This window comes from Callithrix jacchus, chromosome 10 (assembly GCF_049354715.1).
Source record: "Callithrix jacchus isolate 240 chromosome 10, calJac240_pri, whole genome shotgun sequence".
In the NCBI taxonomy this organism is placed as follows: domain Eukaryota; kingdom Metazoa; phylum Chordata; class Mammalia; order Primates; family Cebidae; genus Callithrix; species Callithrix jacchus.
Genome location: NC_133511.1, coordinates 71,013,862 through 71,027,117, shown reverse-complemented (window position 1 = coordinate 71,027,117; position 13,256 = coordinate 71,013,862). Strand labels below are relative to the sequence as shown.

Genomic DNA, 13,256 nt, shown 5'->3' with positions numbered 1-13,256 from the left:
CTGGGTCGAACGTTCTTTTCTTTAAGAATGTTGAATATTGGCCCCCACTCTCTTCTGGCTTGTAGTGTTTCTGCCGAGAGATCTGCTGTGAGTCTGAGGGGCTTTCCTTTGTGGGTAACTCGACCTTTTTCTCTTGCTGCCCTTAGTATTTTCTCCTTTATTTCAACCTTGTTGAATCTGACGATTATGTGCCTTGGGGTTGCTCTTCTTGCGGAATATCTTTGTGGTGTTCTCTGTATTTCCTCCAATTGAGTGTTGGCCTGTCTTGCTAGGTGGGGGAAGTTTTCCTGGATGATGTCCTGAAGAGTATTTTCCAGCTTGGATTCATTCTCTTCGTCTCCTTCTGGTACACCTATCAAACGTAGGTTAGGTCTTTTCACATAGTCCCACATTTCTTGGAGACTTTGTTCATTCCTTTTTGCGCCTTTTTCTCTAATCTTGGTTTCTCGTTTAATTTCATTGAGTTGGTCTTCGACTTCAGATATTCTTTCTTCTGCTTGGTCAATTCGGCTATTGAAACTTGTGCATGCTTCGCAAAGTTCTCGTATTGTGTTTTTCAGCTCTTTTAATTCATTCATATTCCTCTCTAAGTTATCCATTCTTGTTATCATTTCCTCATATCTTTTTTTAAGTTCCTTAGTTTCTTTGCATTGATTTAATACATGTTCTTTTAGCTCACTAAAGTTTCTCATTATCCACCTTCTGAAGTCTAATACCATCATTTCATCACAGTCATTCTTTGTCCAGCTTTGTTCCCTTGCTGGTGAGGAGTTTTGGTCCTTTCTAGGAGGTGAGGTGTTCTGGTTTCGGGTGTTTTCCTCCTTTTTTCGCTGGTTTCTTCCCATCTTTGTGGGTTTGTCCGCTTGTCGTATGTGTAGTTGCTGACTTTTCGATTGGGTCTCTGAGTGGACACCCAGATTGTTGATGATGAAGTATTTCTGTTACTTGGTTTTCCTTCTACCAGCCTAGCCCCTTCGTTGTATGACTGCTGAGGTCCACTCCAGGCCCTGCTGTCTGGGGTGCACCTCTAGCTGCTGTGGCACAGTGAGGGATGCTACCCGTTTCTTTTTCTGCTATCTTTGTCCCAGGATGATGCCTGCCAAATGTCAGTCTTTTGGATATAGAGGGGTCAGGGAGCTGCTTGTGGAGACAGTCTGTTCTTTTTAGGAGCTCAATTTCTGAGCTGTGAGCTCTGTTGTTCATTCAGGGCTGTTAGGCTGCTATGTTTGATTCTGCTGCAACAGAGCTCATTAAAAAAACCCTTTTTTTCTCAAATGCTCTGTGTTGGGGGGTTTGGGCTTTATTTTTGGATGTTCGTTGAGGTGTCCTGTCCAGCTAGGAGGCAGACTACCCACTCTTTGCCTACCGAGTCTCCGCCCTGCTGTTGTGTGATTCGCCCTGTTCCTGCAGGCTCTGCTGTGGTCTCCGCCATGCCCAGCGGCGGAGTCTCTTCATTGTAGCGTGTTGCCTCGGCAACGGCAGGCTGTGTCAGCAGTGGGCGTGTATCTCAGTTGGGACGGGTTGCCTTGGCAATGGGAGGCTGCATCCACAGTGGGCGTGTATCTCAGTAGGGACGGGTTGCCTCGGCAACGGTTGGCTGCGTCAGCAGTGGGCGTGTATCTCAGTTGGGGCGGGTTGCCTCGGTAATGGTGGACGCCTCTCCCCCACAGAGTGTCTCGGACCGTTTGCCCGGGATAGTTTGAAATCGCGGTGTTGTTCATCCCACTGGGTACCCCGAATGCTTTGTCCCTGCAATCCCCTGGGCTGGCCTACTGTCCAAGTCTCATTCAGTCTCAAGTCCAGCCCTCTCAAGTCTCAGGTTGCCGGTTCAACAGGGCACCCAGTCAAGCACGCCCTGTGGGGATTGCTGGGTAGGGCCGGCCGCTGCTGCCCCGGCTGCCGGCTTCGCCAGGCAGACCTACTGCCTGGCGTCCCGTGTCTTTTTTATACTTGGGAGTTTCCCCGTTCTGTGGGCAACAAAGATCAGTCTGGAAATGCAACTCCGACTCACCTCTTTGCGGAATCAATGAGAGCTCCAATCCTGGGTTGTTCTCACAGCGCCATCTTGAGTCCTCCAAATCTTACTATTTTGAAGGAGGAGTGCTGCAAATCTGAAACTCAGACTTTGAGGAGTGGTCACTGTTTAGGTGATGCTGGGGTCTCAAGAATTCAGAATAGAGCTTCCCCTGTGACCAGAACTTACTCCTCTCAGATGGGGCTGAGGGGAGACTTACCTGGCTAATTCTGAGGTCTTTAAGAGGACATGGTAAGGCTGGTTCTAAAAGTGTTGAAAAACTATAAAATATTACCAACTAAGGCCATTGGAATTGACCACTAATACTTGTGTGAAGAAGTGCCATCGGGGAATGAGCAACAGAAAGGAAGTAGGGTACGAGTTCCTTCTTCCTACCCCAGCTTCCTAATGCCCCTTTTGTAGATCTTGGGAGCTGGTTGTCAAAGAAGAAATTCAGTTTGCACAGGCTCAATCCCACTATCACAAACAGGCTATAGACGATACGGATTGAGACTGAGCAGTGATAGCATAATAACAAGTACAATAAAATGAAATGCATTTAATCCTGGAAATTATTTATACAGATTTCAAAAGAACTGAGGAACTGACCAGCAGATAGTAATATAGTCTAGAGATTTGTAACAGCAGGAAGCTACTACCACCTATAGACTGGAAACGCAAAGGTAGGGTTACCAGAACTAAAGCCAAAGTGAGCCCAATCAGTAGAAGCTGGAACTGTAGAAGAGATGCACCCCACACTAGAGACTCTGCCTGAGACAGGAGAGTGGAGTGAGAGACACCTTGCATCTGTCAGTGCTTTCCAACCAGCTCTGTCCATCATATTCTTCAAAGAATGATTGTATGTGTGTGATATGAAGAGTCTCAGAAGAGTCAGGAGTGGACTTGAGGGTAGCAGGCTTAGCCTTGTTACAGAACAGAAGCATGTTTTATTCACCTCATTCTTATTGTATTATTATTATTGCAAGAGACATAATCTCCCAGGGGCTTTCATTTTCATGATCAGCACCATGGAAAGCATCAACTCATGAAAGATGAAAGCGATTGACATTTTAGAGTTCTAGGGAGTAGCGATTCTGTCGTATAAAATGATCTTCTCTCTTAATGCCAGGTGACCAGATTTCTCTGGGAGCTACTTCCAGCGGGAACACTATAAAGTACTATTTATATCCCTGTATTTCTAAAACATTACTCACTGAAGTAGAATTGACACCTCTTTTCTTAACAGCACTGTTCAGTTGTGCCATGAAGGCAGTGATCACACACACTATTATAGTTGACTCTGCATGTTTCTTTGGCATCCACTGGAGAGAGAGTCCTGTTGGTGGAGAAACAGATGTCCCTAGAATGTGACATAGGCAGGCAAGGAGTGTTTATTTGTTAAATGTAAGTAGTTAATATTTGGCAAAATAAGCATCAACTGAAAAATACAATTTTTTTCTTTAATCATATGAAAAAATTATCAATTATCCCAAATACATAAAATTTATCCCATAACATTCTAAATTCTGACTTGATATAAAAAATGCTCAGTGTTACTTTAAAGAAAATGGAGCTAACATGTATTAGTTTGAATTTTCACTGATGTTTGGAACATGGTTTGTATTTTGACATAATAGCCTATGTCTTGCTTCATCGTTTTTTCATTAAAAATTTCCCAATATTTTATTATGAAAAATTTCAAACACAGAAAACTTGAAAAAATTTCAGTTAATACTAGTATATTCATGACACAAATTTTACCGGGAATATTTTATTATGCTTGATTTCTTTTTCTTAAATTGTACTTTAGGTGCTGGGGTACATATGCAGATCATGCAGGCTTGCTGCATAGGTACATACATGGCAAGGTGGTTTGCTGCCTTCATCCCCCCATCACCCGTATCTGGTATTTCTCCCTTCATTATCCCTCCCCACCCCCGCTGTACCTCCCCAGCCCTGCCCTACTGACCGCAGTGTGTGATGCTCCCCTCCCATGAGTTCTAATTTATCTATTGATGTATCTATTTTTCTACTAATTTATCAATACAACTTGCCTTTTGGATGCATTTCAAAGTAAGTTATAAGATCAATACACTTCTTCACAAATAGTTCAGCAGTTATATTATTATTTGTAGCTCAATATATTGTACAGTTCTTTGATTTCTTTCAAACATGTACTGCGCAAATCTTACATGCACATTAGATAAGTTCTGATAAATGCACTGATTTTGTTGTGAAACTTGTTTATAGCATATTTCTAGATAGAGCTTGGAGGTATACGTAGACTGTTAGGTGGATTCGTTTTTAAATATTTATCTTCTTTGCAAGAGTAGGTGCTGTGTCTTTATTGTTCTCTATACCATCAGTGCTGAGAATAATATCTAGACTGAAATATTGCTCAAAAATGTGTTTTTATTTGTTCATTTTGTTTTGGTTGAAATAAAGTGATTATAATTTTTAGGTTCCATATAGTGATGGAGTAAAAAAATGTTTGCATAAAAGTTTGTTATATGAATACTACCATGCATTTGTACAAAAAATACATAACACACTTAAATTCCACAAATGAATCTGAATAAATGTGGAGATCAGAATTTGTGGGGTATTTTATTTATTTGTTAATGAGAATATGAACATGTATTTGAAATATACACTTTTAGCTTTGTAAGTGGGAGAATGTATTTGAAATATATTTGATCATGTCTTCAAGTATATGTGTAAGTCTCTATTTCATAGTTTTGTTCTAAGTTTTGTCTAGTATTTAATTTGGTCTTTATAATCAGTGTAAGAATATGTAGGTTGTAGTGTGTGCTCAATGTGTCAATATATACAATTAGTGACTAGAACACTGGGCAATTGCATGAGCATCTTTGTGTTTATCTGTTCGTATGTGTGTAAACTTGAAAGAGGCAGTGTGAATGTTAGTAAATAAATAGTTAAATGGCTCTAAGGGGATATCTGTGAAGGTCTCAGGAGAGCTATGGCTATTTATGTTTGTGCGTATACATGTATGCAGTGTTTACATTCCCTGATCAAGGAAGGATTAGTGTACTAATAGATATGGGTGATTACATCAGGAATGACTGGGTCAAGAAAGAGATTCTTCTGGGAGCAGTTCTCTTATGGCCCAACTCACTCTTCACTGATACCATCCTCCCAATTATTTTTGTGGTCCCTCCTACAACCACACTCAAGAAAGCCTTGGAATTCTGGAGTGCTCATAAATTTATAAGTCTTAGGAGAATGAGCTGATGCCACTGCCAGCTGGACCCACAGCACAGTATATCCAGCTACAAGGAAAGCATCTTCCATCCAGTGAGTGCTCCCTGCTTCACACTGCCCATCTGAGCTCTAACTAGACTTTATTCTAAATTTTAACACCTCTACCAAAATTCCAGGCAGCCCTTAACCTTTTGTCTCCCCTTCTAAATATGAGCCAAATCTGACCCCTTCCAAAATCCAGGATCACAGACTCTGATGCCAAGTTTCCATCTGAATCAACACCATAATACCAAATGACATCCCATTGAGTTAAGGGACTGCTGCATCATTTATAGATTTTTGTCTCAAGGATATCTTATGCTTTTTATTTAAAATTCTACAATTTGATTTTTTTATTTTTTATACTCTACTCGTGTGCAGCTTGAGAAAAATTACAGAGCCAAATGAACTGAAGTCATTTAACAATGTAGTTGTCAATCTTAGCTGGATTTTCAGTACTGTGTATGTCAGTATATATGTGTGTGTATGGGAAAATAATTAGTGGAGATATTACTGTGGGTTTGTTGATGCTGATTCATTTGTGACACTGTGTGTGTGTGTGTGTGTGTAAACATTTATTCAAGAGGGCTTAAACATAAGGAGATATTTGAAATATATTGCATAATGCCAGTGAGTAAGGAAGTGTTTGATAGTGCATGTTTGGATGTGATATAGTGCCTATAAGTACCTGGGTGTGTAAATATGAGTGTAAAAATGTATATTTTCCTGGTACCTTTGAATGACTCTGTGTGTGTGTGTGTGCGCTCACAATATCCTGTGCATTGCTTGTGTCTCTCCACCTTCTTGACCTTTCAAGATAGGTCACATTTAGGAAGTTCTGATGAACACTCCTGTGGACAAAAAAAAAAAAATTATTTTGTAGGTGGTTGTGTGGAATTTTCTCCATGGAGGAAAAGTTTTCAAAGTTGTTTGTTAACCGATGAAAAATTGGAAAATAGATAAAATACTCCCTTCTAGATTACCTCGATTTGCATGCCAGTGGTTACAGACAGTGGGGTAAACCTATCTTGTGGATGAGTTCTTAGTGTCTGTTGGTACCACCAAGAGTCTTTTTATTTCTTCATGACTCAAAGAAAATCTTGGAGCAAAGATAATCAAAGAAAAAAAGAAAGCAGATTGGAATAGGTTAGATTTAAAAAGACCTCTTAGAGACATGGACTTTATACTGGGGTTTGGAGGAAGAGAGGTTTGGCAAGGAGAGTAACCCATGAGGAGAAAATACTACTTATTAAATGGATGATTTGCCTTCTTAGTGGAAGGAGAGAGAAACTCAAGGAACAGATGAATTTCTTTTCACTACCTATATATATATTTGGGATTATGACTGATATCTGGACATTATCCAGCCCCTTGTCACCATCTAATTTCACTGTGTTTATGAGAAGTGGTAGAAATAAAATGGGAAGTCTAAAATGAGAAAAATAATAAAGGAGACATTATGCTTAAATTCCATTATGGGGTTTTAATTTTAAGATCTCAAATACCATGAAAATTTGATTTAAGAGCTATTTTAAATAAAAGTTGAGATGAAGTCTCTTATGGTGTGACTTCTCAGTTTGCATCATTCTGATTATTATTTATTTTGCCTGAAGTTAGGCTGAGGCTTCTTAAAAAACAAAAGACAGAAAAGAGAATTCAATAAAGATGGTAGAGAAGGATAGACCCAGAAAGAAACACAACTGTGGACAAATAGTGCCCTTGAATGGTGAAAAGATGACTTAAAAACAGTGCTAACTGTAGCAGGAAGATCAAGTGAATTAGGAGAGAGAATGTTTTCATTAGATTCAGAGACAAAGAGGTCACTTGGTGACCATAGAGAAATTCGTTACAACTCGGAGAAGGGGAGTGTGGAAGTCACAATATAGTGAAATGATTAGTGCTAGAAGGTAAAGTAAGTAAGACTGAATCCTGACATTGAAGATCTCAGAAACAAGTTGGAGAAGCAGGCAAATAACTAAAAAATAATAATAATAAATACTACCTCCTATTTCCAGGTACCTGGAGAGACAATTTTTCAAGAAATTTGGTTAAGAATTGGAAAAGGGTCATAAAGCAGTGGCTAGAGAAGAATGTTATTGTGTCTTTATGATAGAATGGTCTTGCACACACTTATTGTCTGAAGGAAAAGAGGCAGAAAGAGCGAGAATGAATATCCACTGGATTAGTAAAAAAGGCTCTGAAGGAGGTGACAGGATATGAAATCCTGAAGGTGGAGAGCCTGTTCTTGGAGAAGGAGGGAAATCTCTTTCTCAGAAAGTAGAGGTTAAGAAGGACAAAGCTGTGCACAAGTTTAAAATTTTGGTAATGGTTAAGTACTAATTCTCTCTTTTACATTCCCAGAAAATACTTTATTCTTTGATTTTATCCAGCTGCATACCGATTTGATTATATAATTTATTAAAGGTTGGCATTTACTGTGTGAATGTGAAAGAGAGGTAAAGAGGAGGTAAAAATACCAGTCTTAGTGTGGGTGGGTAGTTCAGGAGAAAAGTGAGGAAGAAGAGTTCATAGATAGGCCAGGAGAAAATGGGGGAGTCATGGAGACCCAACAAGTGCATGTGCAGGAGAAGCTTGGAAGGTAGAAGGCTTCCTAAGGACGTGAAAACAGGAAATCTAGGATTTCAGAGATAGAAGTTTTTTGTTATGACAAGTTCAGGGGCAGCCATTGGGATTCGGAGGCTGGGGTGAAATCTGAGTCCAGGTTATTGAATATATAAATTTATAGTAGTAGATGTTCCATCTATACTATCTACTGAAAACTTTCCGAAGCCTAGGATGTATTTCTTCTTTCTGGTCTACCAAGAACAATTGTTCTGTTGTCTCCTGTTATGCCTTGCTGTGTTATGGGCACTCATTTGATCATCAAACCACAGAGTTTCTACTACGGCCTAGATAGTGTGCTGGGCCCTGGTGGTACAAAAACTATTAGAATTTGGTTCCTTCCTTAAAGAGATCAGTGTCTTACTGGGAAGGCAGGGATATAGGCAATTATTTTCAATCTATGACCTTTTGTTGGAGACAGGATATCTAAAAGAAAGTGAAGAAGTCTCACAACACACCCTCTTGGGTCTATTCTCCATCTGTGTTCTCCCACCATGCTGGGCCTCAATGGCACCCCCTTCCAACCAGCAACACTCCAGCTGACGGGCATTCCTGGGATACAAACAGGCCTCACCTGGATTGCCCTGATTTTCTGCATCCTCTACATGATCTCCATGGTAGGTAATCTCGGCATTCTCATTCTGGTGTTTTGGGAGCCTGCTCTGCATCAGCCAATGTACTACTTCCTCTCTATGCTTGGTCTCAATGATCTGGGAGTGTCCCTTTCTACTCTTCCCACTGTGATTTCTACTTTCTGCTTCAACTCCAACCATGTTGGTTTTAATGCTTGCTTGGTTCAGATGTTCTTCATCCACACTTTCTCTTTCACAGAGTCAGGCATACTGCTGGCCATGAGCTTGGATCGCTTTGTGGCTATTTGTGATCCACTACGCTATGCCACTGTGCTCACTCATAACCGTATATTGGCTGTGGGTCTGGGCATCCTTACCAGGAGTTTCAGCGCTCTCTTCCCTTTCCCTTTTCTGGTGAAACGACTGCCCTTCTGCAAAGGCAATGTTCTGCACCACTCCTACTGCCTCCATCCAGATCTCATGAAAGTAGCATGTGGAGACATCCACGTTAACAACATTTATGGGCTCTTCGCGGTCATTTTCACCTATGGTGTGGACTCAACTTTCATCCTGCTTTCCTATGCGTTGATCCTGAGAGCTGTGCTGGCCGTCACATCCCGGGAGCAGCGGCTCAAGGCACTCAACACTTGTATGTCACACATCTGTGCAGTGCTGGCCTTTTATGTACCCATAATTGCTGTCTCCACGATTCACCGCTTCTGGAAAAGTGCTCCACCTATTGTTCATGTCACGATGTCCAATGTCTACCTGTTTGTACCACCCATGCTCAATCCTATCATCTACAGTGTGAAAACCAAGGCGATCCGCAGAGGGATTCTCAAGTTCTTCCATAAACCCCAGGCCTGAGGAAGGCTGAAGGCTCCAAGAGAGCTCGTTTGGAGGAAGGATTAGGACCTGTTAACAACTTTAGGAATGCTAAAGTAAGGAGGACGAGGACCCAGGATCTTGATAGCAGTGAATGTATCACTAATAAAATAATATTTGACTATAAAATGGCACATTTATTCAATACTTATCACGTGAAAATTCTTGTATAGTTGCTAAGCATGTTATAATGGTGAGTATGAAATATTGTGAAGTAACCACATAGACATGTGAATAGAAAATATTAAAAAGAGCAACAGGTATCCTGAAAAATGCTTGTTTGATATATTCTGGAATAAAGGAATTTCTACAGGGCAAACAGAACTTAGCAAAAATAATTCTGCTGCTGCTGGAGATAAATATTAAAGAGAGACAAAATATATGGAGGTTTTTTTGTTGCATGCAAGAGAGATCTACTTGGGTTTGTAGTCATAAAAACAGACTATGTTGAGTGGTTATGAAGTAGCTTGTGAAAAATGAGAAAAGTTAGAATTCTTTTTTTTTTTTTTTGAGACGGAGTTTCTCTCTTGTTATCCAGGCTGGAGTGCAATGGCACGATCTCAGCTCACCGCAACCTCCGCCTCCTGGGTTCAGGCAATTCTCCTGCCTCAGCCTCCTGAGTAGCTGGGATTACAGGCACGCGCCACCGTGCCCAGCTAATTTTTTGTATTTTCAGTAGAGACAGGGTTTCACCATGTTGACCAGGATGGTCTCGATCTTTTGACTTCATCATCCACCTGCCTTGGCCTCCCAAAATACTGGGATTCCAGGTGTGAGCCACCGCACCCGGCCGAAGTTAGAATTCTTGATTCGGGATGTCGGGGAGAAAGAAGGGTACTGATTTTGGTAGACATAATTGCCTGAGAAGAAAGACTTAGGCAGAAAGGTTTAGAATAGTACTATTCCAAGAATGGTCCAATAAACAATATCATTAGCATTTCTGGTGGCTTGATGGAGAAACAGATTCTTATGCCCCACAAAGCTCCTACTGAATGAGAACTGCATTTAATAAGAAACTTGGGTGTTTATAGCTTGAGAAGGACAGTGTTTCTCTTCTCTAACAGCACTCAGGTGTTAGATTGATGCCAATATGCTGTGCAACAAGAGAACAAAACTCATGATGAGTGATGGTTTGGAAAGGTGGTTCTTGATATGTGATTTCCAGATCAACGTCATCAGCTTTGCACTGGAACTTTTTAGGGATGCAAATTCTGAGAACTTTCCTTAGACCACCAGAACAAAAAACTATCAGGGGTGAGACCAAGAAGTTTGTGTTTTAATTCATTCTCCAAGTTCTTTCCATACCTATTAAAGGTTGAGAAATTTTAACCTAGAATATTGGTTGCAGATAACTGTTTAGACAAAGGGGACGTTTCCAACTGGGACACTGGGCACAAGGTCTTGAGAGATGGCCAAAGTAAACTTGTGAATGACATTTAAAGTGGGAAGCTGAATGCATCACAACTAAGCATATGATATTGTTGGTTAAGGGAAAAAGAGCCGACTTATAGCCTAATGTCTCCATGAGGCAGTGCTGGTGGAAGACAGAAAAAGCTGCAGAGGAGAATTTGATAAACAATCTCCAGCCACTCCACAGTCATAATCCCATATTGTGATTTCCTTCATTTCCCTCAATTCTTACCCCATGACATTCAAAATTCAGGCAAACTGCAACTTTAGGGCTCTCATTCAGGCAAATAGAACTGAGGCGGGGGTGGGGGTTGATTGTCTCAGTGAGATAGGCAAGAGAACTTTGTCACTGTATAAAAATCTCCTGGTCAGGAAGTCTTCTGGGACTTTTCTGCAAGTCTATTAGTTTTTTTTTTTTCACTTTTCTGCAGTCTATTAACTTTTTTTCTCTTTAGATGGGATGTGTTTAATCTGGTTGTATTTTTGTTTACCAAGCATTTACCTGCAGATTGTATCTATCTTTGCTTTGCCCCATTGTTAAAAATTCAACTCCACTTCACAGGATATATTTATTTTTTATTTAAACTTTATTGTGGGGAGAAAAGCTTCAAAATTTTGGCACAAATGACGTTTAGCACAATAAACACAGTCTTGAGATTTAGATGTTATGTTCGGTGTTACCACTATCAGAGTGAACAAATCTTTAGTGTTGTTCTTGACTTAGCCCCTCGTTTAGTGGAAGCAGAAACTGAGCTTTGAAAAAGCTTTTAAATATCTAAAAAATGGATAATGGCAGTTCAAGCTAAAACTCTGCACCCAGCACAGAGTCAGTCACACCAGTACATGTGAATTAAGGGAACAACCAAACGACTGTTTAAATGAATGAAAAACCTGGATCCAGATCAATGCTTGCTGCCCTTCATGCTGCCTCTAATAACATAGCTAAAGTCATTTTACATCACGACTTCTCAGAACCCTGCCTCTCCTTGCCAGAGATTTATGCCCAATGTGAGGCTCATTTATTTGTTTTCTCCTTTGTCCATGATTCTGTGACCTAACTTATAAGGTCATGATTCATGATTTCTCCTGAATTTCATCTCCTGGTTCCCAACTCATTATTTTCTATCCAGCCAGTCCTATAACAACAATACAAAGTAGAAGGTGTTCTTCTGCAACTGTTCCTTTGAAATTTCAGTGCCCCTCATGGGGAAGAGTTCCCTCCCTGAACCATCCCACCACTTGATAGAAAAGGGAGAGAGCCGTCCTGCTGTTCCTTCTCTCAATACACCTTCACTCTAAAACTGAAATGAACAACTGGTAAAATGGATTATTTAATGGGAATTTCAGGTGCTGGGCAAAAGAATCTCTTTGGGAGACCTGAAATTGAAACCTGCAAGAGAACTTATGATAACCAGCATGTGTGGTAAATTCAAAGAAACAAAGCTATTACTTCCTTCTTCCCATTTGAACCTCAATCCCTTGTATATAGGTACTACCCTTTTTATAAATCGGGTTCTAAGTTAAAGGAATATTAATCTTCTAAAATAGGAAGTTCATAGGTGGCAAAGCCAGGACTTAAACTTAGGTCTGTATGATTTGAGCCCATGGTCCTTCAGCATCCTGGAATGTTTCTTTTGGAGAAGACCCTGAACTTGTGGGAACTTGGCAGGCTTTGGGAGCAGGAATTCAGGAGCGAAGTGTAGTAATAAGTTAACTGAGGCAGCCGGGTCATATCCTCTATTGCTTAAATCCTGGAGTTGTCTCTGGCTTTCAAGTTCTGGTCTCTGAGATGTAAGCTTAGGTTCTGCCTGAGGTCCGAGTTTTAAGCTCAGAATTCAGGGATCTAGACTCTGGGTTCTGGGCACCGAGTACCAGTTTTGAGACTGGATAGCTGTAGGAGTGTTGCTATGAAGTTTGGAGTATTTGTCTCCAACTTCTTCATCATAAAAAAGGAGTTGAAATTTCATTTTCTCAGTGGAGAGAAGACAGTATCTCCAGCTGAAGTGGCTTCTTGTTTCTTTGTTTGCTTTTTCCTTTTATTCCCAAGGTAAGGTCTAACCCCTCTGCTTTCCCCATCCCCAGCACAGCATCACACTCAGGCAAAACAGGACCCCAGGGGTCCTGGCATCTGGGAACTCTCCCACAGAGACATAAAGTAAGCCTCCTCCCTTGGCTAGTGCCCACCTGAGGCCCATTCTGAAGCCATTGTGAGCTCTGGTCCTCTGCCTCTGGTCCAGCTCTCATGTCACAAAGCTCTCTCAGGTGAGTTTGATCAGTTTGAATCTTTGAGTTATGTATACCATCAGTATTTTTCTATCTATGATTCTGTTTGTGCTTCTGTGTGGTTCTCTCAAATTCTCTTATCATGTCTCTGAATCTTTGGGTGAATCTCTATCAATACCTGTGTATGTTCGCATAGTTGGCCTCAATTTAAAAATCCTTGAATCTCACTTTTACTTAGATTTTCTATAAAAAGAACAATATTCATTCAA

At 40.7% G+C, this 13,256-nt stretch overlaps 1 protein-coding gene across 1 annotated transcript; it reads left to right on the top strand.

Moving 5' to 3' along the window:
- Window positions 1-5,184: 5,184 nt before the first annotated feature.
- LOC100414193 (olfactory receptor 51I1) lies at window positions 5,185-11,427 on the top strand. Its single transcript, XM_002754899.6, has 2 exons — window positions 5,185-5,329; window positions 8,319-11,427. The coding sequence occupies exon 2, from the start codon at window positions 8,392-8,394 to the stop codon at window positions 9,334-9,336; it is 945 nt and encodes a 314-aa protein (XP_002754945.1). The 5' UTR covers window positions 5,185-5,329; window positions 8,319-8,391; the 3' UTR covers window positions 9,337-11,427.
- Window positions 11,428-13,256: the final 1,829 nt, after the last annotated feature.